The sequence below is a fragment of the Salmo trutta genome, chromosome 23, assembly GCF_901001165.1.
Source record: "Salmo trutta chromosome 23, fSalTru1.1, whole genome shotgun sequence".
Taxonomy (NCBI): Eukaryota; Metazoa; Chordata; class Actinopteri; order Salmoniformes; family Salmonidae; genus Salmo; species Salmo trutta.
In genome coordinates, this window is record NC_042979.1 from 48,725,265 (window position 1) to 48,752,916 (window position 27,652).

The 27,652-nt window shown below is 47.5% G+C and overlaps 1 protein-coding gene across 3 annotated transcripts in view; it reads right to left on the bottom strand.

Moving 5' to 3' along the window:
- Positions 1 to 27,652, bottom strand: part of LOC115160173 (tyrosine-protein kinase receptor Tie-2) — a 74,231-nt gene that overhangs the window by 732 nt on the left and 45,847 nt on the right. For all 3 annotated transcript variants that reach the window (XM_029710554.1, XM_029710553.1, XM_029710557.1), the window contains 13 exons: positions 27,432 to 27,544; positions 25,696 to 25,777; positions 24,978 to 25,076; positions 11,393 to 11,490; positions 10,944 to 11,181; positions 8,105 to 8,265; positions 7,232 to 7,445; positions 7,044 to 7,154; positions 5,455 to 5,645; positions 2,858 to 2,971; positions 2,431 to 2,501; positions 449 to 489; positions 67 to 163 (listed from right to left, as the gene is read on the bottom strand). In XM_029710554.1, the coding sequence (XP_029566414.1) occupies positions 67 to 163; positions 449 to 489; positions 2,431 to 2,501; positions 2,858 to 2,971; positions 5,455 to 5,645; positions 7,044 to 7,154; positions 7,232 to 7,445; positions 8,105 to 8,265; positions 10,944 to 11,181; positions 11,393 to 11,490; positions 24,978 to 25,076; positions 25,696 to 25,777; positions 27,432 to 27,544 (1,630 nt within the window). The remainder of the gene's footprint in view (positions 1 to 66; positions 164 to 448; positions 490 to 2,430; positions 2,502 to 2,857; positions 2,972 to 5,454; positions 5,646 to 7,043; positions 7,155 to 7,231; positions 7,446 to 8,104; positions 8,266 to 10,943; positions 11,182 to 11,392; positions 11,491 to 24,977; positions 25,077 to 25,695; positions 25,778 to 27,431; positions 27,545 to 27,652) is intronic.

The window sequence follows — 27,652 nt, forward strand, 5'->3', positions numbered from 1 at the left end:
TAATCATGTATGTCTATATTCCTGTGATCTCTGCTCTGTGAGAGGGTCTGTCTTGTGGGTACTTACACCTCGTCGTCACAGTTGAGTGGTTTCTCCAGCCGGTAGCTCTGAGGGAGTTTTTCATACAGCTCAGCACAGGTCATCCCACAGTACGGAGTACCTCCTGAGAGAGAGACACACACACACACACACACACACACACACACACACACACACACACACACACACACACACACACACACACACACACACACACACACACACACAGTACAGATTACCTCCTGATACACACACACACTGTTATTTACACAGAACAGGACTATGAGACTCCATAGTAATGGAATTAATGACAAGGTTTCCCATTCTAGTCGTTCTATTTCTGCATCAGACTCCACTTCACTCCGAACAGTACAGTGTCTATATATAATTCACCACACTGGATACAAACCTAAGCTCACTATCTCCCAGAGAAGTACACCATACGACCATCTGGGGATAAAGAGAGACAGACAATACATTTTCAAATCAATAGTTCATATATGTGTATCTGACACACGTTCAGTCTGCAACTTCCACTGTCAGTGGTAGGATGCAGTACTCACACTCAGCGGTAGGACGCAGTACTCACACGCAGTGGTAGGATGCAGTACTCACACTTAGTGGTAGGATGCAGTACTCACGCTCAGTGGTAGGATGCAGTACTCACACTCAGTGGTAGGATGCAGTACTCACGCTCAGTGGTAGGATGCAGTACTCACACTTAGTGGTAGGATACAGTACTCACACTTTGTAGTAGGATGCAGTACTCACACTCAGTGTTAAGATGCAGTACTCACACTCAGTGGTAGGATGCAGTACTCGCACTCAGTGGTAGGATGCAGTACTCGCACTCAGTGGTAGGATGCACTACTCACACTCAGTGGTAGGATGCACTACTCACACTTAGTGGTAGGATGCAGTACTCACACTCAGTGGTAGGATGCACTACTCACACTCAGTGGTAGGATGCAGTACTCACACTTAGTGGTAGGATGCAGTACTCACACTCAGTGTTAAGATGCAGTACTCACGCTCAGTGGTAGGATGCAGTACTCACACTCAGTGTTAAGATGCAGTACTCACACGTCAGTGGTAGGATGCAGTACTCACACGTCAGTGGTAGGATGCAGTACTCACACGTCAGTGGTAGGATGCAGTACTCACACTCAGTGTTAAGATGCAGTACTCACACTCAGTGTTAAGATGCAGTACTCACACTCAGTGTTAAGATGCAGTACTCACATGTCACTGTCAGTGGTAGGATGCAGTACTCACATGTCACTGTCAGTGGTAGAATGCAGTACTCACATGTCACTGTCAGTGGTAGGATGCAGTACTCACACGTCACTGTCAGTGGTAGGATGCAGTACTCACACTCAGTGGTAGGATGCGGTACTCACACTCAGTGGTAGGATACGGTACTCACATGTCACTGTCAGTGGTAGGATGCAGTACTCACACTCAGTGGTAGGATGCGGTACTCACACGTCACAGTCAGTGGTAGGATGCAGTACTCACATGTCACTGTCAGTGGTAGGATGCAGTACTCACACATCACTGTCAGTGGTAGGATGCAGTACTCACACGTCACTGTCAGTGGTAGGATGCAGTACTCACACGTTACTGTCAGTGGTAGGATGCAGTACTCACACTCAGTGGTAGGATGCGGTACTCACACTCAGTGGTAGGATACGGTACTCACACGTCACTGTCAGTGGTAGGATGCAGTACTCACACTCAGTGGTAGGATGCGGTACTCACACTCAGTGGTAGGATGCGGTACTCACACGTCACAGTCAGTGGTAGGATGCAGTACTCACATGTCACTGTCAGTGGTAGGATGCAGTACTCACATGTCACTGTCAGTGGTAGGATGCAGTACTCACATGTCACTGTCAGTGGTAGGATGCAGTATTCACACATCACTGTCAGTGGTAGGATGCAGTACTCACACGTCACAGTCAGTGGTAGGATGCAGTACTCACACGTCACAGTCAGTGGTAGGATGCAGTACTCACACGTCACTGTCAGTGGTAGGATGCAGTACACACACGTCACTGTCAGTGGTAGGATGCAGTACTCACACTCAGTGGTAGGATGCGGTACTCACACTCAGTGGTAGGATACGGTACTCACACATCACTGTCAGTGGTATGATGCAGTACTCACACTCAGTGGTAGGATGCGGTACTCACACGTCACTGTCAGTGGTAGGATGCAGTACTCACACTCAGTGGTAGGATGCAGTACTCACACTCAGTGGTAGGATGCGGTACTCACACTCAGTGGTAGGATGCAGTACTCACACTCAGTGGTAGGATGCATTACCCACACGTCACTATCATTGGTAGGATGCAGTACTCACACTCAGTGGTAGGATGCGGTACTCACACGTCACTGTTGGTGGTGTAGACACTGTAGGTCAGTGATTCTATGGCCATCCACCTGACAGGTAACCGTCCCTGTTTGACACACAGCAAAGACATGTCTTTCTCAATCCACACAGCAAAGACATGTCTGTCTCAATCCACACAGTAAAGAGACATGTCTGTCTCAACACACACAGTAAAGAGACATGTCTTTCTCAACACAAACAGCAAAGACATGTCTGTCTCAATCCACAGAGTAAAAAGACATGTCTTTCTCAACACAAACAGTCAAGATGTCTTTGTGAATAACAACGTTTCACCACCAAGGTAAATAAGAGTGGGGATAGTGGGCAGCCCTGGCGTGTCCCTCTCCCCAACTGGAAGCTAGGCTAGGTGACACCTTGGTGATTCACGATGACATTAAGTTTGTCAGCTTCGGAGACTCTTACCATAGTCTTCTTCACATAGACCTCTTGCCCCCTGGAAAGACCAAAGTCGGCTATCTTGGCCACAAAGTTGTCTCCCACCAGGATGTTTCTGGCTGCCAGGTCTCTGTGGATGAACTAGAATTGACAAAAGATCTGGTCAGATTATACAACTCACACAAATAAATCCTCTGTGCAATACCTTTTAGGATGTGATGACTAAAAGCACGCACTCCTGTCTCTGGGGTCTGAACCACACTGACCTAGTCTGGTACCACAGAGAGACACTAACCTAGCCTGGTACCACAGAGCGACACGGACCTAGCCTGGTACCACAGAGACACTAACCTAGCCTGGTACCACAGAGAGACACTGACCTAGTCTGGTACCACAGAGACACTAACCTAGCCTGGTACCACAGAGCGACACGGACCTAGCCTGGTACCACAGAGAGACACTGACCTAGCCTGGTACCACAGAGCGACACGGACCTAGCCTGGTACCACAGAGCGACACGGACCTAGCCTGGTACCACAGAGAGACACTGACCTAGCCTGGTACCACAGAGAGACACTAACCTAGCCTGGTACCACAGAGAGACACTGACCTAGTCTGGTACCACAGAGAGACACTGACCTAGCCTGGTACCACAGAGAGATACTAACCTAGCCTGGTACCACAGAGAGACACTAACCTAGCCTGGTACCACAGAGAGACACGGACCTAGCCTGGTACCACAGAGCGACACGGACCTAGCCTGGTACCACAGAGCGACACGGACCTAGCCTGGTACCACAGAGAGACACTAACCTAGCCTGGTACCACAGAGCGACACGGACCTAGCCTGGTACCACAGAGCGACACGGACCTAGCCTGGTACCACAGAGAGACACTGACCTAGCCTGGTACCACAGAGAGACACTAACCTAGCCTGGTACCACAGAGAGACACTGACCTAGTCTGGTACCACAGAGAGACACTGACCTAGCCTGGTACCACAGAGAGATACTAACCTAGCCTGGTACCACAGAGACACTGACCTAGTCTGGTACCACAGAGACACTGACCTAGTCTGGTACCACAGAGACACTGACCTAGCCTGGTACCACAGAGACACTGACCTAGTCTGGTACCACAGAGACACTGACCTAGTCTGGTACCACAGAGAGACACTGACCTAGTCTGGTACCACAGAGAGACACTGACCTAGCCTGGTACCACAGAGAGACACTGACCTAGCCTGGTACCACAGAGAGATACTAACCTAGCCTGGTACCACAGAGAGACACTGACCTAGCCTGGTACCACAGAGAGACACTGACCTAGTCTGGTACCACAGAGAGACACTGACCTAGCCTGGTACCACAGAGACACTGACCTAGCCTGGTACCACAGAGACACTGACCTAGCCTGGTACCACAGAGACACTGACCTAGTCTGGTACCACAGAGACACTGACCTAGCCTGGTACCACAGAGAGATACTGACCTAGCCTGGTACCACAGAGACACTAACCTAGTCTGGTACCACAGAGACACTGACCTAGCCTGGTACCACAGAGACACTGACCTAGTCTGGTACCACAGAGACACTGACCTAGTCTGGTACCACAGAGAGACACTGACCTAGCCTGGTACCACAGAGACACTGACCTAGCCTGGTACCACAGAGAGACACTGACCTAGCCTGGTACCACAGAGAGACACTGACCTAGCCTGGTACCACAGAGACACTGACCTAGCCTGGTACCACAGAGAGACACTGACCTAGCCTGGTACCACAGAGAGACACTGACCTAGCCTGGTACCACAGAGACACTGACCTAGCCTGGTACCACAGAGACACTGACCTAGTCTGGTACCACAGAGAGACACTGACCTAGTCTGGTACCACAGAGAGACACTGACCTAGCCTGGTACCACAGAGACACTAACCTAGCCTGGTACCACAGAGACACTAACCTAGTCTGGTACCACAGAGACACTGACCTAGCCTGGTACCACAGAGACACTGACCTAGCCTGGTACCACAGAGACACTAACCTAGTCTGGTACCACAGAGACACTGACCTAGCCTGGTACCACAGAGACACTAACCTAGCCTGGTACCACAGAGACACTAACCTAGCCTGGTACCACAGAGACACTAACCTAGTCTGGTACCACAGAGACACTGACCTAGCCTGGTACCACAGAGAGACACTGACCTAGCCTGGTACCACACCAAGTCACAATAAGTGACAGGAGTTGGCAAGAGAGAGTCCAGCCGATGTGAAATGGCTAGCTACTTATCGGTGCTCACTAGTAGCATTCAGTCGGTGACGTCACCTCCTTTGAGATCTAGAATTAAATGTTTTCCTTGCTTTGCAAAAAAACGTGGCTTTTGTGGAGTGACAGGTAACGATGCCTTGTACTGACCTGTTTCTGAGCCAGGTAGTCCATGCCTCGGGCCACGTCTTCAGTACTGACCTGTTTCTGAGCCAGGTAGTCCATGCCCCGGGCCACGTCTTCAGTACTGACCTGTTTCTGAGCCAGGTAGTCCATGCCTCGGGCCACGTCTTCAGTACTGACCTGTTTCTGAGCCAGGTAGTCCATGCCCCGGGCCACGTCTTCAGTACTGACCTGTTTCTGAGCCAGGTAGTCCATGCCTCGGGCCACATCGGCAGCAAAGTGGAGCAGCTGTTGAGAGGTGAGGGTGGAGGCGGTGCTGTTAGCGATAGCGAAGGCCGGGTCAGTCTCCAACACTCTGCTCTTCCTCAGGAAGTCCAACAGGTTGCCGTGAGGGGCGAACTCTATGGCCAGGTACAGGTAGCCTGTAACAGAAAACAGGATTAATGATGGAATCAGTTCATAGTACTCTATGACCAGGTAATAGAATCAGTTCATAGTACTCTATGGCCAGGTAATAGAATCAGTTCATAGTACTCTATGACCAGGTAATAGAATCAGTTCATAGTACTCTATGACCAGGTAATATAATCAGTTCATAGTACTCTATGACCAGGTAATAGAATCAGTTCATAGTACTCTATGACCAGGTAATAGAATCAGTTCATAGTACTCTATGACCAGGTAATAGAATCAGTTCATAGTACTCTATGGCCAGGTAATAGAATCAGTTCATAGTACTCTATGGCCAAGTAATAGAATCAGTTCATAGTACTCTATGGCCAGGTAATAGAATCAGTTCATAGTACTCTATGGCCAGGTAATAGAATCAGTTCATAGTACTCTATGGCCAGGTAATAGAATCAGTTCATAGTACTCTATGACCAGGTAATAGAATCAGTTCATAGTACTCTATGGCCAGGTAATAGAATCAGTTCATAGTACTCTATGGCCAAGTAATAGAATCAGTTCATAGTACTCTATGGCCAGGTAATAGAATCAGTTCATAGTACTCTATGGCCAGGTAATAGAATCAGTTCATAGTACTCTATGACCAGGTAATAGAATCAGTTCATAGTACTCTATGGCCAGGTAATAGAATCAGTTCATAGTACTCTATGGCCAAGTAATAGAATCAGTTCATAGTACTCTATGGCCAGGTAATAGAATCAGTTCATAGTACTCTATGGCCAGGTAATAGAATCAGTTCATAGTACTCTATGACCAGGTAATAGAATCAGTTCATAGTACTCTATGGCCAGGTAATAGAATCAGTTCATAGTACTCTATGACCAGGTAATAGAATCAGTTCATAGTACTCTATGACCAGGTAATAGAATCAGTTCATAGTACTCTATGACCAGGTAATAGAATCAGTTCATAGTACTCTATGACCAGGTAATAGAATCAGTTCATAGTACTCTATGACCAGGTAATAGAATCAGTTCATAGTACTCTATGACCAGGTAATAGAATCAGTTCATAGTACTCTATGGCCAGGTACAGATACTTCTCTCTGTCTTCATTGCATTGTCCCCCCCACCCCCCATATTTATATTTCAGTATAACAGAACACTTTGGTTTGTTTGGATTAAACTGTGTTCACAGGCTCCCTGTAGGTTGATGATGTTATTATATTACCTCTGTGTTCACAGGCTCCCAGTAGGTTGATGTTATATTACCTCTGTGTTCACAGGCTCCCTGTAGGTTGATGATGTTATTATATTACCTCTGTGTTCACAGGCTCCCTGTAGGTTGATGATGTTATTATATTACCTCTGTGTTCACAGGCTCCCTGTAGGTTGATGATGTTATTATATTACCTCTGTGTTCACAGGCTCCCAGTAGGTTGATGATGTTGGGGTGATGGCCCAGTTTACACAGGACCTCCAGCTCCCCTGCAAAGTCCCTGTGGTCGTCTTTAGAGGCATACTCTGTTAAATATAATGAGACAGTGAGACATTCAATCTATTTATTCATTAATTCATCCATTTATTAATTGAAGGAGCACCTTTCATTCGTTTAATAGCAGCGTCCATCCTCAACCCGTCCTTCTTGATGCGAGCTTTGATCACCTGGCCAAAGTTTCCCTCTCCGATGACGTCCTGGAACTTGATGTCGTTCCACTCCAGGGTAGGGTAGGACACGGACTGCTCTGGGTTCTTATGTTTCCTGCTGGGCAGGTTGAGAGAGCCAGAACTGAACTGGACCACTGGCTCCTCTCTCTACAAATGGAAAAGAAAATCATAGATTGTTCTAGAACTGTTGCGCTCATCCATATATCTGTGTTTGGAGTGTGTACTGAAGCAATAGAGATGTAGCATAGAATACTGCCCTCTATAGCTAACGTCTCCTCCACAATAGAATACTGCCCTCCTCCACTAACGTCTCCTCCACAATAGAATACTGCCCTCCTCCACTAACGTCTCCTCCACAATAGAATACTGCCCTCCTCCACTAACGTCTCCTCCACAATAGAATACTGCCCTCCTCCACTAACGTCTCCTCCACAATAGAATACTGCCCTCCTCCACTAACGTCTCCTCCACAATAGAATACTGCCCTCCTCCACTAACGTCTTCTCCACTAACGTCTCCTCCACAATAGAATACTGACCTCTATAGCTAACGTCTCCTCCACAATAGAATACTGCCCTCTATAGCTAACGTCTCCTCCACAATAGAATACTGCCCTCTATAGCTAACGTCTCCTCCACAATAGAATACTGCCCTCTATAGCTAACGTCTCCTCCACAATAGAATACTGCCCTCCTCCACTAACATCTCCTCCACAATGTAACTGCTTCGTGAGGGTTCTCCTCTGTGTTCATGTATTGACATTACGGGCAGCACTAAAAAGAGAGTCAGGCCGACCCAGAACTCACCACTATATTCTGGAAGGCCTGTACCATGCGTCGCTGGACGGTGGCTCTCTTCAGCTGCAGGACGATACAGAAGGCCACCAGGATGGTGATGCAGGTCATGCCAGCTGAACCCAGGATGGCATAGAACAGCATGTTACCCTCGCTGCCAAGGCCAGCCAGACCTGGGGGAGGAGGAGGAGGAAGAGGAGGAGGAGGAAGAGGAGAGGACGATATGTTTTAAACACTGTGTATGCACATCCACTAACTTGGCTCAAAGCTTCATGCGGGTTAAACCTGATGAAGACCCTTTTGGGTCGAAACGTTGCACAATTATCTGTGGCAGTATTCATCAAGGTGCGGGTGTCTTGCTTTAGGGGAAATATGTTGGCTACTGTCATGGGTTGTGAAATCTTACTATGTTATCCCTAGTTGTGTCACATTGAGAAAGTTTTAATCCTGGTACCCAGAACCAAATGATGCACGCTTGTCAGCTACGTGATTTATAGCATTTTGTCTGGTCGCAAGAGACTAAGTGTGGGGTTATTAGAGGGTAATCTGAACTAAGCAGGGGGTGGATGGTGGATTGAGGGGTTTTGTGGGTAATTTACAGGAGCTCTGCTGTTTCATGGGGGGGGTAGAGTGAGCGTTTTGGGTCATGGTCGTCGCGAGGTAATGTGATAACTAATGTCAGGAGCTCTGCTGTGGTGTCATGGTTCAGAGGAGGGTGTGAGGTTTCTCAACGAGAGAGGACAGGGTCATGTAGGGGGTGGACGGAGTCTAGGCTGTGGTGTGGTGTGTAACTTACGGAAGCTCTCCTGTGGCATAATGGGCTTGAGAGGTATCTGAGGTTTTAGTGGTAACTAACTTACAGGTGTGATGTATTGTGGGTAACTAACTTACAGGTGTGATGTATTGTGGGTAACTAACTTACATGTGTGATGTATTGTGAGTAACTAACTTACATGTGTGATGTATTGTGAGTAACTAACTTACATGTGTGATGTATTGTGGGTAACTTACTGACAGGTGTGATGTATTGTGGGTAACTAACTGACAGGTGTGATGTATTGTGGGTAACTAACTGACAGGTGTGATGTATTGTGGGTAACTAACTGACAGGTGTGATGTATTGTGGGTAACTTACTTACAGGTGTGATGTATTGTGGGTAACTTACTTACATGTGTGATGTATTGTGGGTAACTAACTTACATGTGTGATGTATTGTGAGTAACTAACTTACATGTGTGATGTATTGTGGGTAACTAACTGACAGGTGTGATGTATTGTGGGTAACTTACTTACAGGTGTGATGTATTGTGGGTAACTTACTGACAGGTGTGATGTATTGTGGGTAACTTACTTACAGGTGTGATGTATTGTGGGTAACTAACTGACAGGTGTGATGTATTGTGGGTAACTAACTTACAGGTGTGATGTATTGTGGGTAACTTACTTACAGGTGTGATGTATTGTGGGTAACTTACTTACAGGTGTGATGTATTCTGGGTAACTAACTGACAGGTGTGATGTATTGTGGGTAACTAACTTACAGGTGTGATGTATTGTGGGTAACTAACTGACAGGTGTGATGTATTGTGGGTAACTAACTGACAGGTGTGATGTATTGTGGGTAACTAACTTACAGGTGTGATGTATTGTGGGTAACTAACTTACAGGTGTGATGTATTGTGGGTAACTAACTTACAGGTGTGATATATTGTGGGTAACTAACTGACAGGTGTGATGTATTGTGGGTAACTAACTGACAGGTGTGATGTATTGTGGGTAACTAACTGACAGGTGTGATGTATTGTGGGTAACTAACTGACAGGTGTGATGTATTGTGGGTAACTAACTTACAGGTGTGATGTATTGTGGGTAACTTACTTACAGGTGTGATGTATTGTGGGTAACTAACTTACAGGTGTGATGTATTCTGGGTAACTAACTGACAGGTGTGATGTATTGTGAGTAACTTACTTACAGGTGTGATGTATTGTGGGTAACTAACTTACAGGTGTGATGTATTCTGGGTAACTAACTGACAGGTGTGATGTATTGTGGGTAACTAACTTACAGGTGTGATGTATTGTGGGTAACTAACTGACAGGTGTGGTATATTGTGGGTAACTTACTTACAGGTGTGATGTATTCTGGGTAACTAACTGACAGGTGTGATGTATTGTGGGTAACTTACTTACAGGTGTGATGTATTCTGGGTAACTAACTGACAGGTGTGATGTATTGTGGGTAACTAACTGACAGGTGTGATGTATTGTGGGTAACTAACTTACAGGTGTGATGTATTGTGGGTAACTAACTGACAGGTGTGATGTATTGTGGGTAACTAACTTACAGGTGTGATGTATTGTGGGTAACTAACTTACAGGTGTGATGTATTGTGGGTAACTAACTTACAGGTGTGATGTATTGTGGGTAACTAACTTACAGGTGTGATGTATTGTGGGTAACTAACTTACAGGTGTGATGTACTGTGAGCAGGGCCTAAAATGGACATTTTTGGTCCACCAGCCATACTTCCATTCGTTTGTATGGGTTACCTTCAGATGAGTCTCTTGACAGAGCGTAAGATGAAAATACATTGAAAACATCTACTGCAGTATTTATTTTATTATTAATGTGATCATACTTGATAAAAATGTGAATGAAATGCTCTCACTGTGGAACCCTGACCACCTGCCAACGTGGCTGGGGAAATAGACATCTTACCACACCAATGCCAAAATCGACCCGCAATTTACAGGTGGTGGTTGTTAATTTTAGGCCCTGACTAGGAGGGGGGGGGGGGGGGGGTGTAACTAATTTCCAGGTGTAAGGTATTGTGGGTAACTAACTTACGAGAGTTCTCCTGCAGCGTCATGGTCCGGAGGGGGATCTGAGGTTTCTCTAGACCCTCTCCCATGTTGTTCTTGGACCAGAACTCCACCACGTACGGAGTGTCAGGTTTCAGACCGCGCAGCTGGAACTGCATCTGATTGGCTGCCCGCTGCCCTGGCCCCTCCCCCTGCTGCGGAACGTTGATCTCTGCCAGCTGGCTGTAGTCGGCCATGGCGTTGTCTTGGAAACGCAGCATCACCTGAGATTCACAATGGAAATAAGTAACGCTCCTCAAGGATATGTAACTTTTTTATAATTGAATTTTATTGGAAAAAAAACCTTTCTACTTTCTTATGCTAAATCCTTGATAGCTGTTTTAAAAGTGAGGAATAGTGTTTCTGACTGGAGAGGCTTTATATGCATTTTAATGATTTAAATAAATACATTCAATCAACCAATCAATGAATGACCTTGGAAATGGAGTGACCCTCGACCAGAGACCAGGTAATGATGGCAGAGGTGTCGGTGATGTTACAGCTCCTGATGTTGGACGGGGCCGGGGGCAACTCTGGTAGAACAGACAGGATAGCATGGGATAGACACCGGAAAGGATATACTATAGTATAGACACCAGAGAGGATATAGGATAGACACCAGAGAGGATATAGGATAGACACCAGAGAGGATATAGGATAGGATAGACACCAGAATGGATATAGGATATAGGATAGGTTAGACACCGGAGGGTATATAGGATAGGATAGACACCAGAAAGGATATAGGATAGGCTAGACACCAGAAAGGATATAGGATAGGATAGACACCAGAAAGGATATAGGATAGGATAGACACCAGAAAGGATATAGGATAGGATAGACACCAGAAAGGATATAGGATAGGTTAGACACCAGAAAGGATATAGGATAGACACCAGAAAGGATATAGGATAGGTTAGACACCAGAAAGGATATAGGATAGACACCAGAGAGGATATAGGATAGGTTAGACACCAGAAAGGATATAGGATAGACACCAGAAAGGATATAGGATAGACACCAGAGAGGATATAGGATAGGTTAGTGATAAGGAAATTATATAATAAAGGTAAATGAATAAAGAATCCCTCCCTGAAACGTAACTGATTAGTAATTAGTAGATATGTAGCATGTGTGATGAATAATTAAAGTACTAAACGTAAGTCCCATAAGGTCTAGTAGAGGCCCGGGAGGAAGAGAAACGTGTGTGTGTTAGTGGGCCTAAGGGAACGGTAGACATGTGTGTGTGACCCGACCTGAAGAGGCTTGGAAGAAACAGGGAGTAGCCTTCAAGGTTCCTCTAATCTCGGGGGAAAGGAACAGGCAGCGCTGGATAGTGATTAACAGTGGTGAGAAGTCCGGGGAGGGATACTATTCACCTACTGTTCGTGTGTATGGATGTGCGTAGGATATCTATTGTTTGTGTGTAGGTATGTGCGTAAGCGGGGAGGGAGCATAAAATGAACTTCTTTGTGTAATGTACTTCAGAACGTTCACTGAATAAACTGTACAGACCTTTTGCAGAAAGATGAATCCTTGCTTAATTATTCTTAACCCAGTGTCTTACAAACCTTGGGAATTAGCCAAGGCTTATTGATTGTTAATTATTATCATTGGGATAGAAAAATTCCCGTGACAGTTAGACACCGGAGAGGATATAGGATAGACACCAGAGGGTATATAGGATAGGTGTTACGGCTTGGTAGTCGTGGAGGAGGAATGAGGCGCAGGAAGCAGCGAACACAGGGTAGTGGTGTTTTTAATATACACTCACACAAAAACAAATGTTCCCACACACAGGGGAGAAAGTACATACGGCGTCAAAACAACGTCGACACGAACATAAGCCGTCTGTCAAAGAAACAATCATTAATCCCGCACGAACAGGAGCGGGCCAGCTAAACTAAATAGCCCCTCTAATGGCTAATTGACCACAGGTGTCACAAAATAAAAAAAGGGAAAAGCAAAAGGGAATCGGTGGCAGCTAATAGGCCGGTGACGACGACCGCCGAGCGCCACCCGAGCAGGAGGGGGCGCCACTGTCGGTGGGAATCGTGACAGTACCCCCCTCCTGACGCGCGGCTCCCGCAGCGCGCCGACACCGGCCTCGAGGTCGACCCGGAGGGCGAGGCGCAGGGCGATCCGGACGGAGGTGGTGGAACTCCCTCAACATAGATGGGTCCAGGACGTCCGCCGCCGGCACCCAGCACCTCTCCTCCGGGCCGTACCCCTCCCAGTCAACGAGGTACAGTAGGCCCCTCGCCCGGCGTCTCGAGTCCAGTATGGCCCGTATGCTGTATGCCGGGAACCCCCCGATGTCCAGAGGGGGCGGAGGGACCTCCGGCACCTCATCTTCGTGAAGGGGACCAGCTACCACCGGCCTGAGGAGAGACACATGAAACGAGGGGTTAATACGGTAATAGGAAGGGAGTTGCAACCGATAACACACCTCGTTTATCCTCCTCAGGACTTTGAAGGGCCCCACACACTGCGGCCCCAGCTTCCGGCAGGGCACGCGGAGGGGCAGGTTCCGGGTCGAGAGCCAGACCCTGTCTCCCGGTGCGAACACGGGCGCCTCACTGCGGTGGCGGTCAGCACTCCTCTTCTGCCGCGCACTGGCCTCCTTTAGTGAGTCCTGGACGGCTCTCCAGGTCTCCTTGGAGTGCTGGACCCAGTCCTCCACCGCAGGAGCCTCGGTCTGACTCCGGTGCCATGGTGCCAGGACCGGCTGGTAACCTAACACACACTGAAAGGGTGATATGTTAGTAGAGGAGTGGCGAAGTGAGTTCTGGGCTAACTCAGCCCAGGGAATATACCTCGCCCACTCCCCTGGCCGGTCCTGGCAATACGACCTCAGGAACCTGCCCACCTCCTGGTTCACCCTCTCCGCCTGCCCATTGCTCTCGGGGTGATAACCGGAGGTCAAACTGACCGAGACCCCCAGCCGCTCCATAAACGCTTTCCAGACCCTGGATGTGAACTGGGAACCTCGATCAGAGACAATGTCCTCCGGCACCCCGTAGTGCCGGAAGACGTGGGTAAATAGGGCCTCCGCAGTCTGCAGAGCCGTAGGGAGACCGGGCAATGGGAGGAGACGGCAGGATTTAGAGAACCGATCCACAACCACCAGAATCGCCGTGTTCCCCTGAGAGGGGGGAAGATCTGTCAGGAAGTCGATGGACAGGTGCGACCATGGTCGTTGTGGAACGGGGAGGGGCTGTAACTTCCCTCTTGGTAGATGCCTAGGAGCCTTACTCTGGGCACACACCGAACAGGAAGAGACATAGGACCTCACGTCCTTAGCTAAGGTGGGCCACCAGTACTTCCCCCTTAGACTCCGCACTGTCCTCGCCTCACCAGGATGACCCGCAGTGGGTAGCGTGTGCGCCCACCGAATCAAACGATCACGAACACCGAGCGGCACATACATGCGCCCCAAGGGCACCTGCGCAGGCGCAGGTTCTAACACCAATGCCCGCTCGATGTCCGCGTCCACCTCCCATACCACAGGGGCCACCAGCCTAGACGCTGGAATGATGGGAGTTGGATCGATGGGCCGGTCCTCCGTGTCATAGAGACGGGACAGCGCGTCGGCCCTAGTATTCAGGGAACCCGGTCTATAGGAGATGGTAAACCTAAACCGGGCGAAGAACATGGCCCACCTCGCCTGACGTGGATTCAGTCTCCTCGCTGCCCGGATGTACTCCAGGTTTCGGTGGTCGGTCCAGATGAGAAAGGGGTGTTTAGCCCCCTCAAGCCAGTGCCGCCACACCCTCAGAGCTTTAACCACTGCTAGCAACTCCCTGTCCCCCACATCGTAGTTACGCTCCGCCGAACTGAGCTTCTTCGAAAAGAAAGTGCAGGGGCGGAGTTTCAATGGCACACCCGAGCGCTGTGATAGCACGGCACCCACCCCAGCCTCGGACGCGTCCACCTCCACTACGAACGCTAAAGACGGGTCCGGGTGCGCCAACACGGGTGCGTCGGTGAACAGCGTCTTCAACTTCTTGAAGGCTCCGTCCGCCTCCGTCGACCATCGCAAACGCACCGGCCCCCCCTTCAGCAGTGAGGTAATGGGAGCCGCTACCTGGCCAAAACCCCGGATAAACCTCCGGTAGTAATTGGCAAAGCCTAAAAACCGCTGCACCTCCTTCACCGTGGTTGGAGTCGGCCAATTATGCACGGCCTTAACGCGGTCACACTCCATCACCACCCCCGTGGTGGAAATGCGATAACCCAGAAAGGAGACGGCTCGTTTGGAAAACTCACACTTCTCAGCCTTAACGTATAAGTCATGCTCCAGCAGTCTACCAAGCACCTTGCGCACCAGGGACACATGCGCGGAGCGGGTGGCGGAATATATCAGGATGTCATCGATATTGACTATCACGCCCTGCCCGTGCAGGTCCCTGAGAATCTCGTCAACAAAGGATTGAAAGACGGCTGGAGCATTTTTCAACCCATACGGCATGACGAGGTACTCATAATGGCCTGATGTGGTACTAAAGGCGGTTTTCCACTCGTCTCCCTTCTTGATACGCACCAGATTATACGCGCTCCTGAGATCCAGTTTTGTGAAGAACTGTGCTCCGTGAAATGATTCCACCGCCGTAGCGATGAGAGGTAGTGGGTAACTAAACCCCACCGTAATAGCGTTTAGACCTCGGTAATCAATGCACGGACGCAGACCTCCCTCCTTTTTCTTCACAAAAAAGAAACTCGAGGAAGCGGGTGAGATGGAGGGCCGAATGTACCCCTGTCCCAGGGATTCCGTGACATATGTCTCCATAGCCGCAGTCTCCTCCTGTGACAAGGGGTACACGTGACTCCTGGGAAGCGCAGCGTCAACCTGGAGATCTATCGCACAATCCCCCTGTCGATGAGGTGGTAATTTAGTCGCCCTCTTTTTACAAAAAGCGATCGCCAAATCGGCGTATTCAGGGGGAATGCGCACGGTGGACACCTGGTCTGGACTCTCCACCGACGTGGCACCTATGGAAACTCCTAGACACCTACCTGAACACTCCTCTGACCACCCCTGGAGAACCCCCTGTTTCCACGAAATACGGGGATTGTGACCAGCCAGCCAGGGGACCCCCAGCACCACCGGAAACGCAGGCGAATCAATAAGGAAAAAACTAATGCGTTCCTTATGATTCCCCTGCGTTACCATGTCCAGTGGCACCGTAGACTCCCTGACTAACCCTGACCCTAATGGCCGGCTATCTAGGGAGTGCACAGGGAAAGGGGAATCTATCGGCACCCGCGGAATGCCCAGCTTAATGGCAAGTCCACGGTCCATAAAATTCCCAGCTGCGCCTGAATCGACTAGCGCCCTATGCTGGGAAGAGGGAAAAAAATTAGTAAACAAAACAGGTAAGAACACGTGACCAACAGGGGGTTCTGGGTGAATCTGGTGCCGACTCACCTGGGGTGACCGAGAAGTGTTCTGCCTGCCTTCTCGACTCCCAGACTGGCTCCTCCAGCACCGGTCGGCCGTGTGTCCTCTCCGACCACAGCTGGTGCAGGAGGAGCCACCTCCTCCGGTGCCCCTTTGCACGGCCCCCCCTACCTCCATAGGGGTAGGGGCGGGGGTGCACGGGGGTGGAACGGGCAGGACCCTCTCCGAACGCCCGCGGGCAGCCAGCAAATTGTCCAGTCGTATGGACATATCTATGAGCTCGTCCAGGGACAGAGCTGTGTCCCGACAGGCCAGCTCCCTGCGGACGTCCGCCCGGAGACTGCAGCGGTAGTGGTCTATGAGGGCCCTGTCGTTCCACCCCGCCCCAGCAGCCAAGGTCCTGAACTCCAGCGCGAAGTCCTGGGCACTCCTCGTCTCCTGCCTGAGGTGGAACAGCCGTTCACCCGCCGCTCTTCCTTCCGGAGGGTGGTCGAACACGGCCCGAAAGCGGCGGGTGAACTCTGGGTAGTGGTCCCTCGCCGAGTCTGGACCGTTCCAGACCGCATTAGCCCACTCCAGAGCTCGGCCCGTCAGGCAGGAAACGAGGGCACTCATGCTCTCCTCCCCCGTGGGAGCAGGTCTGACGGTGGCCAGGTACAGCTCAAGCTGGAGCAAAAATCCCTGGCACCCAGCCGCCGCCCCATCGTACTCCCTCGGGAGCGCCAAACGAAGCGCGCCAGAGCCAGACGTCATGGGGGGCGAAGATGGCTGTATCGGGGGAAGTGGAGGTGGAGAGAGGATACCACTTCTCTCCCATCGGTCCATCCTCTCCATCATCTGGTCCATTGCCGATCCGATGCGATGGAGGACTGTCGTGTGGTGGAGTACGCGTTCCTCCATCGAGGGCAGAGGAGTGGCCGCTGCTCCCGCTGATTCCATGCCTTTTATCTGGGTGCGGGATTCTGTTACGGCTTGGTAGTCGTGGAGGAGGAATGAGGCGCAGGAAGCAGCGAACACAGGGTAGTGGTGTTTTTAATATACACTCACACAAAAACAAATGTTCCCACACACAGGGGAGAAAGTACATACGGTGTCAAAACAACGTCGACACGAACATAAGCCGTCTGTCAAAGAAACAATCATTAATCCCGCACGAACAGGAGCGGGCCAGCTAAACTAAATAGCCCCTCTAATGGCTAATTGACCACAGGTGTCACAAAATAAAAAAAGGGAAAAGCAAAAGGGAATCGGTGGCAGCTAATAGGCCGGTGACGACAACCGCCGAGCGCCACCCGAGCAGGAGGGGGCGCCACCGTCGGTGGGAATCGTGACAATAGGAGAGACACCAGAGAAGATATAGGATAGACACCAGAAAGGAAATAGTATAGACACCAGAGAGGATATTGGATAGGTTAGACACCAGAGAGGATATAGGATAGACACCAGCGAGGATATAGGATAGGTTAGACACCGGCGAGGATATAGGATAGATACCAGAGTGTCATAATCCGTGTATGTAGGTGGCAGGGAAGTCAGGCGCAGGAGAAACCAAAGTGGTTAAAAAATGGAGTATTTATTAACAAAACTAACTCCAAAAACCAACGTAAAAATAATCCGGGTAAACCAGTCGCACACCGATACATCAACAACACGTACATAACATAACAAACAATCTCCGACAAGGACATGAGGGGAAACAGAGGGTTAAATACACAACATGTAATTACTGGGATATGAAACAGGTGTGTAAAGAGACTTGACAAAACCAATGGAAAATGAAAAACTGATCAGTGATGGCTAGAAGACCGGTGACGTTGATCGCCGAACACCACCCGAACAAGGAGGGGCATCAACTTCGGTAGAAGTCGTGACACAGAGAGGATATAGGATAGGATAGACACCAGAGAGAATATAGGATAGTATAGACACCAGAGAGAATATAGGATAGGGTAGACACCAGAGAGGATATAGGATAGTATAGACACCAGAGAGAATATAGGATAGACACCAGAGAGGATATAGGATAGGGTAGACACCAGAGAGGATATAGGATTGTATAGACACCAGAGAGGATATAGTATAGTATAGACACCACTGAGGATATAGTATAGTATAGACACCAGAGAGGATATAGGATAGTATAGTATAGACACCAGAGAGGATATAGGATAGGGTAGACACCAGAGAGGATATAGGATAGGATATACACCAGAGAGGATATAGGATAGACACCAGAGAGGATATAGGATAGGTTAGACACCAGAGAGGATATAGGATAGGTTAGACACCGGCGAGGATATAGGATAGACACCAGAGAGGATATAGGATAGACACCAGAGAGGATATAGGATAGACACCAGAGAGGATATAGGATAGGATATACACCAGAGAGGATATAGAATAGGATAGACACTAGACACCGGCGAGGATATAGGATAGATATCAGAGAAGATATAGTATAGACACCAGAGAGGATATAGAATAGGATAGACACCAGAGAGGATATAGAACAGGATAGACACCAGAGATTTTATAGTATAGACACCAGAGAGAATATAGTTAAGCAATAAGGCCCGAGGGGGTGTGGTACAGTATATGGCCAATATACCACGGCTAAGGGTTGTTCTTACATACGACGCATCGCGGAGTGCCTGGATACAGCCCTTAGCCGTGGTATATTGGCCATATACCACAAACCCCCCGAGGTGCCGTATTGCTGTTATAAACTGGTTACCAACGTAATTAGAGCAGTAAAAATAAATGTTTAGTCATAGCAGTGGTATAACGTCTGATATACCATGGTTGACAGCCAATCAGCATTCAGGGCTCGAACCACCCAGTTTTTAATATAGTATAGACACCAGAGAGGATATAGTATAGTATAGTATAGTATAGACCCCAGAGAGGATATAGTATAGTATAGACACCACTGAGGATATAGGATAGTATAGTATAGACCCCAGAGATTATATAAGATATTATAATATAGACACGATATAGGATATAGGATAGTATAATATAGACACGATAGAGGATATAGGATAGTATAGTATAGACACCAGAGAGGATATAGGATAGTAGGGTCATGTCTGGATGAGCCTGCAGGGAGGGTACCACATGAGGGAGGAGGATGTCTTCCCTGTAACGCACAGCATTGAGATTGCCTGCAATGACAACAAACTCAGTCCGATGATGCTGTGACACACCGCCCCAGACCATGACGGACCCTCCACCTCCAAATCGATCCCGGTCCAGAGTACAGGCCTCGGTGTAACACAAATTCTTTCAACGATAAACGCGAATCCGACCATCACCCCTGGTGAGACACTTTTTGCCAGTCCTGTCTGGTCGAGCGACGGTGGGTTTGTGCCCATAGGCAACGTTGTTGCCGGTGATGTCTGGTGAGGACCTACCTTACAACAGGCCTACAAGCCCTCAGTCCAGCCTCTCTCAGCCTATTGCGGACAGTCTGAGCACTGATGGAGGGATTGTGCGTTCCTGGTGTAACTCGGGCAGTTGTTGCCATCCTGTACCTGTCCCACAGGTGTGATGTTCGGATGTACCAATCCTGTACAGGTGTTGTTACACGTGGTCTGCCACTGCGAGGACGATCAGCTGTCCGTCCTGTCTCCCTGTAGCGCTGTCTTAAGCGTCTCACAGTACGGACATTGCAATTTATTGCCCTGGCCACATCTGCAGTCCTCAAGCCTCCTTGCAGCATGCCTAAGGCACGTTCACGTAGATGAGCAGGGACCCTGGGCATCTTTCTTTTGGTGTTTTTCAGAGTCAGTTGAAAGGCCTCTTTAGTGTCCTAAGTTTTCATAACTGTGACCTTTATTGCCTACTGTCTGTAAGCTGTTAGTGTCTTAACGACCGTTCCACAGGTGCATGTTCATTAATTGTTTATTGTTCATTGAACAAGCATGGGAAACAGTGTTTAAACCCTTTACAATGAAGATCTGTGAAGTTATTTGGATTTTTATGAATTGTCTTTGAAAGACAGGGTCCTGAAAAAGGGACGTTTCTTTTTTTGCTGTGTTTAGTATCGTATAGTATTGACACCAGTGAGAATAGTATTGACATCAGTGAGAATAGTATTGACACCAGTGAGAATAGTATTGACACCAGTGAGAATAGTATTGACACCAGAGTGTAACGGGTGTCGTAATGATTGGACCAAGGTGCAGCGGGAACGTGTATACTCATCTTCTTTAATTGGTAAAAAGAAGGAAAAACAAACAAAACACGTATACAAACACAACGAACGACACTAACAGTCCTGTCATGTGCTGTGCTCAGACACTAAACAAGGAGACAACTACCCACAAATCCCATGACAAAAACACCCCTCTTAAATATGACCTTCAATTAGAAGCAATGAAGAGCAGCTGCTTCCAATTGAAGGTCAACCCCATCAACTAAACATAGAAATAGAAAGACTAGAACATAGAAATATACTAACATAGAACATTAACCAAAACCCCGGAACACTCTAAACAAACACCCCTCTTACATAGGAACATAGCCCAACAAAGCCCGAACCACATAAAACAAACACCCCCTGCCACGTCCTGACCAAACTACAATAACAAATAACCCCTTTACTGGTCAGAACGTGACACAGGGAGGATATAGTATAGACACCAGAGAGGACAGTATATTATAGACACCAGAGAGGCTAGTATACTATAGACACCAGTGAGGCTAGTATACTATAGACACCAGAGAGGATAAATTGTAGTATAGACACCAGAGAGGATATAGTATACTATAGACACCAGAGAGGATATATTATAGTATAGACACCAGAGAGGATATATTGTAGTATAGACACCAGAGAGGATATATTATAGTATAGACACCAGAGAGGATATATTATAGTATAGACACCAGAGAGGATATATTGTAGTGTAGACACCAGAGAGGATATATTGTAGTATAGACACCAGAGAGGATATATTGTAGTATAGACACCAGAGAGGATATAGTGTAGTATAGACACCAGATAGGATATAGTGTAGTATAGACACCAGAGAGGATATATTGTAGTATAGACACCAGAGAGGATATATTATAGTATAGACACCAGAGAGGATATAGTGTAGTATAGACACCAGAGAGGATATATTGTAGTATAGACACCAGAGAGGATATATTGTAGTATAGACACCAGAGAGGATATAGTGTAGTATAGACACCAGAGAGGATATAGTGTAGTATAGACACCAGAGAGGATATATTGTAGTATAGACACCAGAGAGGATATATTGTAGTATAGACACCAGAGAGGATATAGTGTAGTATAGACACCAGAGAGGATATATTGTAGTATAGACACCAGAGAGGATATATTGTAGTATAGACACCAGAGAGGATATAGTGTAGTATAGACACCAGAGAGGATATATTGTAATATAGACACCAGAGAGGATGTCTACACAACCACTGACTTTTTCCTCATTTGTGTTGCTCAACTCATCACATAATGCATGTGCCAATTGAATCTCAGTTCACGCAGTACCATGTACGAGCAACACAAATTAGGAAAAAGTTGGTGGTTGTAATCTCAATGAAAGTTTCTATTAAAAAAGTATACATTTTATCACTGCGCAGAAGGACCGCTGTTGGATAGGACAAACATAGATACAGGTGAGCGTTTTCAGAATATTTACAAGTATCGACTGATGGTAACTCAATGTTGTTGCTAGCAAATCGTGCGACCAGTTATTAAAACTCAACTCCACCTCGATATAAACTAAAGTCATGGCCAAAAGTTTTGAGAATGACACAAATGTTAATTTCCACCAAGTTTGCTGCTTCAGTGTCTTTATATATTTTTGTCAGATGTTACTATAGAATATTGAAGTATAATTACAAGCATTTCATAAGTGTCAAAGGCTTTTATTGACAATTACATGAAGTTGATGCAGAGTCAATATTTGCAGTGTTGACCCTTCTTTTTCAAGACCTCTGCAATCCGCCCTGGCATGCTGTCAATTCACTTCTGGGCCACATCCTGACTGATGGCAGCCTATTCTTACATAATCAATGCTTGGAGTTTTTCAGAATTTGTGGGTTTTGTTTGTCAACCCGCCTCTTGAGGATTGACCACAAGTTCTCAATGGGATTAAGGTCTGGGGAGTTTCCTGGCCATGGACCCAAAATATCGATGTTTTGTTCCCCGAGCCACTTAGTTATCACTTTTGCCTTATGGCAAAGTGCTCCATCATGCTGGAAAAGGCATTGTTCGTCACCAAACTCTTCCTGGATGGTTGGGAGAAGTTGCTCTCGGAGGATGTGTTGGTACCATTCTTTATTCATGTCTGTGTTCTTAGGCAAAATTGTGAGTGAACCCACTCCCTTGGCTGAGAAGCAACCCCACACATGAATGGTCTCAGGATGCTTTACTGTTGGCATGACACAGGACTGATGGTAGCGCTCACCTTGTCATCAACGGACAAGCTTTTTTCCAGATGCCCCAAACAATCAGAAAGGAGATTCATCAGAGAAAATGACTTTGCCCCAGTCCTCAGCAGTCCAATCCCTGCACCTTTTGCAGAATATCAGTCTGTCCCTGATTTTTTTCCTGGAGAGAAGTGCCTTCTTTGCTGCCCTTCTTGACACCAGGCCATCCTCCAAAAGTCTTCGCCTCACTGTGCGTGCAGATGCACTCACACCTGCCTGCTGCCATTCCTGAGCAAGCTCTGTACTGGTGGTTCCTCGATCCTGCAGCTGAATCAACTTTAGGAGACTGTCCTGGCGCTTGCTAGACTTTCTTGGGTGCCCTGAAGCCTTCTTCACAACAATTGAACCGCTCTCCTTGAAGTTCTTGATGAGACGATAAATGGTTGATTTAGGTGCAATCTTACTGGCAGCAATATCCTTGCCTGTGAAGCCCTTTTTGTGCAAAGCAATGATGACGGCACGTGTTTCCTTGCAGGTAACCATGGTTGACAGAGGAAGAACAATGATTCCAAGCACCACCCTCCTTTTGAAGCTTCCAGTCTGAGTTCGAATAACAATCAGCATGACAGAGTGATCTCCAGCCTTGTCCTCGTCAACACTCACACCTGTGTTAACGAAAGAATCACTGACATGATGTCAGCTGGTCCTTTTGTGGCAGGGCTGAAATGCAGGGGAAAAGTTTTATGGGGATTCAGTTCATTAGCATGGCAAAGAGGTACTTTGCAATTAATTTCAATTAATCTGATCACTCTTCATAACATTCTGGAGTATATGCAAATTGCCATCATACAAACTGAGGCAGCAGACTTTGTGAAAATTAATATTTGTGTTATTCTCAAAACTTTTGGCCACGACTGTACATTACCAATATTATGTGGACACTTGCTCGTCCAACATCTCATTCCAAAAATCATGGGCATTAATATGGAGATGGTCCTCCCTTTGCTGCTATAAAAGCCTCCACTCTTCTGGGAAGGCTTTCCACAAGATGTTGGAACATTGCTGCAGGGACTTGCTTCCATTCAGACACAAGAGCATTAGTGAAGTCGGGCACTGATGTTGGGCGATTAGGCCTGGCTAGCAGTCAGCGTTCCAATTCATCCCAAAGGAGCACGATGGGGTTGAGGTCAGGGCTCTGTGCAGACCAGTCAAGTTCTTCCACACTAATGTCGACAAACCATTTCTGTATGGACCTTGCTTTGTGCACGGGGGCATTGTCATGCTAAAACAGGAAAGAGCCTTCCCCAAACTGTTGCCGCAAAGAATCGTCTAGAAAGTCATTGTATGCTGTAGTGTTAAGATTTCCCTTCACTGGAACTAAGGGGTCCGAACCATGAAAAACAGCCCCAAACCATTATTCCTCATCCACCAAACTTCACAGTTGGCACTATGCATTCGGGCAGGTAGCATTCTCCTGGCATCCGCCAAACCCAGATTAGTCCATCGGACTGCCAGAGGGTGAAGCGTGATTCATCACTCCAGAGAAAGCGTTTCCGCTGCTCCAGATTCCAGTGGCGGCAAGCTTTACACCACTCCAGCCGACGCTTGGCATTGCGCATGGTGATCCGGCTGCTTGGCCATGGAATCCCACTTCATGAAGCTCCCGACGAACAGTTATTGTGCTGACGTTGCTTCCAGAGGCAGTTTGGAACTCGGTAGTGAGTGTTACAATCGAGGACAGACGATTTTTACATGCTACACGCTTCAGCACTCTGCGGCCCCGTTCTGAGAGCTTGTGTGTCCTACCACTTCGCGGCTGAGTCGTTGTTGCTTCTAGATGTTTCCACTTCATAATAACAGCACTTACAGTTGACCGGGGCAGCTCTAGCAGGGCAGACATTTGACACACTGACTTGTTGGAAAGGTGGCATCCTATGACGGTACCACGTTGAAAGTCACTGAGCTCTTCAGTATGGGTCATTCTACTGCCAATGTTTGTCTATGGAGATTGCATGGCTGTGTGCTCGATTTTATACACCTGTCAGCAACGGGTGTGGCTGAAATAACAGAATCCACTAATTTGAAGAGGTGTCCACATACTTTTGTGTATATATATATATATATATATATATATATATATATATATATATATATATATATAGTGTGAGAGAACAGACTTAAGTGTTCCCCAGCTACTCTCCTCCCAGGTCTTACCGTTGCTGAGTGTCCATGCAGAGACAGGCTGGATGTGTTGTCCCACTGACACTGTCATCATCCTCACCCTGCACTCATACTTGTGTCTGGGCTTCAGCTCTGTCAGAAAACAACAAACCCATTACCTTACTGTCCTAAAAACATGATGTAAATTCATGACAATATTAGAGTACGCTATATCAGTACAGTAAATTCATGACAATATTAGAGTACACTATGTCAGTACAGTAAATTCATGACAATATTAGAGTACACTATATCAGTACAGTAAATTCATGACAATATTAGAGTACGCTATGTCAGTACAGTAAATTCATGACAATATTAGAGTACACTATGTCAGTACAGTAAATTCATGACAATATTAGAGTACACTATGTCAGTACAGTAAATTCATGACAATATTTGAGTACACTATGTCAGTACAGTAAATTCATGACAATATTAGAGTACACTATGTCAGTACAGTAAATTCATGACAATATTAGAGTACACTATGTCAGTACAGTAAATTCATGACAATATTAGAGTACACTATGTCAGTACAGTAAATTCATGACAATATTAGAGTACACTATGTCAGTACAGTAAATTCATGACAATATTAGAGTACACTATGTCAGTACAGTAAATTCATGACAATATTAGAGTACACTATGTCAGTACAGTAAATTCATGACAATATTAGAGTACAGTATGTCAGTTCAGTCCTCCTCACCTGTCAGCTGGACGCCTGTCAAGTTGGAGGGGATCTGGTAAATCTTCACATTCCCAGGGTCAGAGCTCGGAACACATTCCACCTGAGAATGGAATAATTTTTTATTTTATTTCACCTTTATTTAACCAGGTAGGCAAGTTGAGAACAAGTTCTCATTTACAACTGCAACCTGGCCAAGATAAAGCAAAGCAGTTCGACAACATACAACAACACAGAGTTACACATGGAGTAAACAAAACATACAGTCAATAATACAGTAGGAAAATAAGTCTATACACAATGTGAGCAAATGAGGTGAGATAAGGGAGGTAAAGGCAAAAAAAGGCCATGGTGGCAAAGTAAATACAATATAGCAAGTAAAACACTGGAATGGTAGAATTGTAGTAGAAGAAAGTGCCAAGTAGAAATATAAATAATGGGGTGCAAAGGAGCAAAATAGATAAATATAAATATACATCATGTTTATCTGAAGCCCTGTGATAGACTAGTGTCCTGTCCAGGAGGTGTACTGGAACATCAAGCTGCCTCACGCTACAGAAACATGAGATGGACTCCTGCCCTATGGGCCGTTCTGGTTCACGCTACAGAAACATGAGATGGACTCCTGCCCTATGGGCCGTTCTGGTTCACGCTACAGAAACATGAGATGGTCTCCTGCCCTATGGGCCGTTCTGGTTCACTCTACAGAAACAGGAGATGGACTCCTGCCCTATGGGCCGTTCTGGTTCACTGTACATAAACAGGAGATGGACTCCTGCCCTATGGGCCGTTCTGGTTCACTCTACAGAAACAGGAGATGGTCTCCTGCCCTATGGGCCGTTCTGGTTCACTCTACAGAAACAGGAGATGGACTCCTGCCCTATGGGCCGTTCTGGTTCACTCTACAGAAACAGGAGATGGTCTCCTGCCCTATGGGCCGTTCTGGTTCACTCTACAGAAACAGGAGATGGACTCCTGCCCTATGGGCCGTTCTGGTTCACTGTACAGAAACAGGAGATGGACTCCTGCCCTATGGGCCGTTCTGGTTCACTGTACAGAAACAGGAGATGGACTCCTGCCCTATGGGCCGTTCTGGTTCACTCTACAGAAACAGGAGATGGACTCCTGCCCTATGGGCCGTTCTGGTTCACTGTACAGAAACAGGAGATGGACTCCTGCCCTATGGGCCGTTCTGGTTCACTCTACAGAAACAGGAGATGGACTCCTGCCCTATGGGCCGTTCTGGTTCACTCTACAGAAACAGGAGATGGACTCCTGCCCTATGGGCCGTTCTGGTTCACTGTACAGAAACAGGAGATGGTCTCCTGCCCTATGGGCCGTTCTGGTTCACTCTACAGAAACAGGAGGTGGACTCCTGCCCTATGGGCCGTTCTGGTTCACTCTACAGAAACAGGAGATGGACTCCTGCCCTATGGGCCGTTCTGGTTCACTCTACAGAAACAGGCGATGGTCTCCTGCCCTATGGGCCGTTCTGGTTCACTCTACAGAAACAGGAGATGGACTCCTGCCCTATGGGCCGTTCTGGTTCACTCTACAGAAACAGGAGATGGACTCCTGCCCTATGGGCCGTTCTGGTTCACTCTACAGAAATAGGAGATAAACTCCTGCCCTATGGGCCATCCGTTCTGGATCGGACAAGGCTTCTTAGTAAAATGTTTTTGTGTATGTGACCCTAGCCAGAAATAGAACCCACGACCCTGGTGTTTCTAGAGCTTTAACCAACTGAGACCTCTTACCTGGAAGGTCCAGTCTTCCTTGGGAGACCCAGACCCAATGACACGGTCCCAGGACAGGCCCAGGGATGTCTGGGATACAGGAACAAGCCTCACCCCTGAGGGGAGTGGGTGATCTGAAGGAGTGGGAGGGTTAGGGGAGAGAGAGTGAAAGATGGGGAGAGAGAGAGAGAGAGAAAAAGATTCTTGAGGTCAGGGATATCAAATCAAATCAAATGTATTTA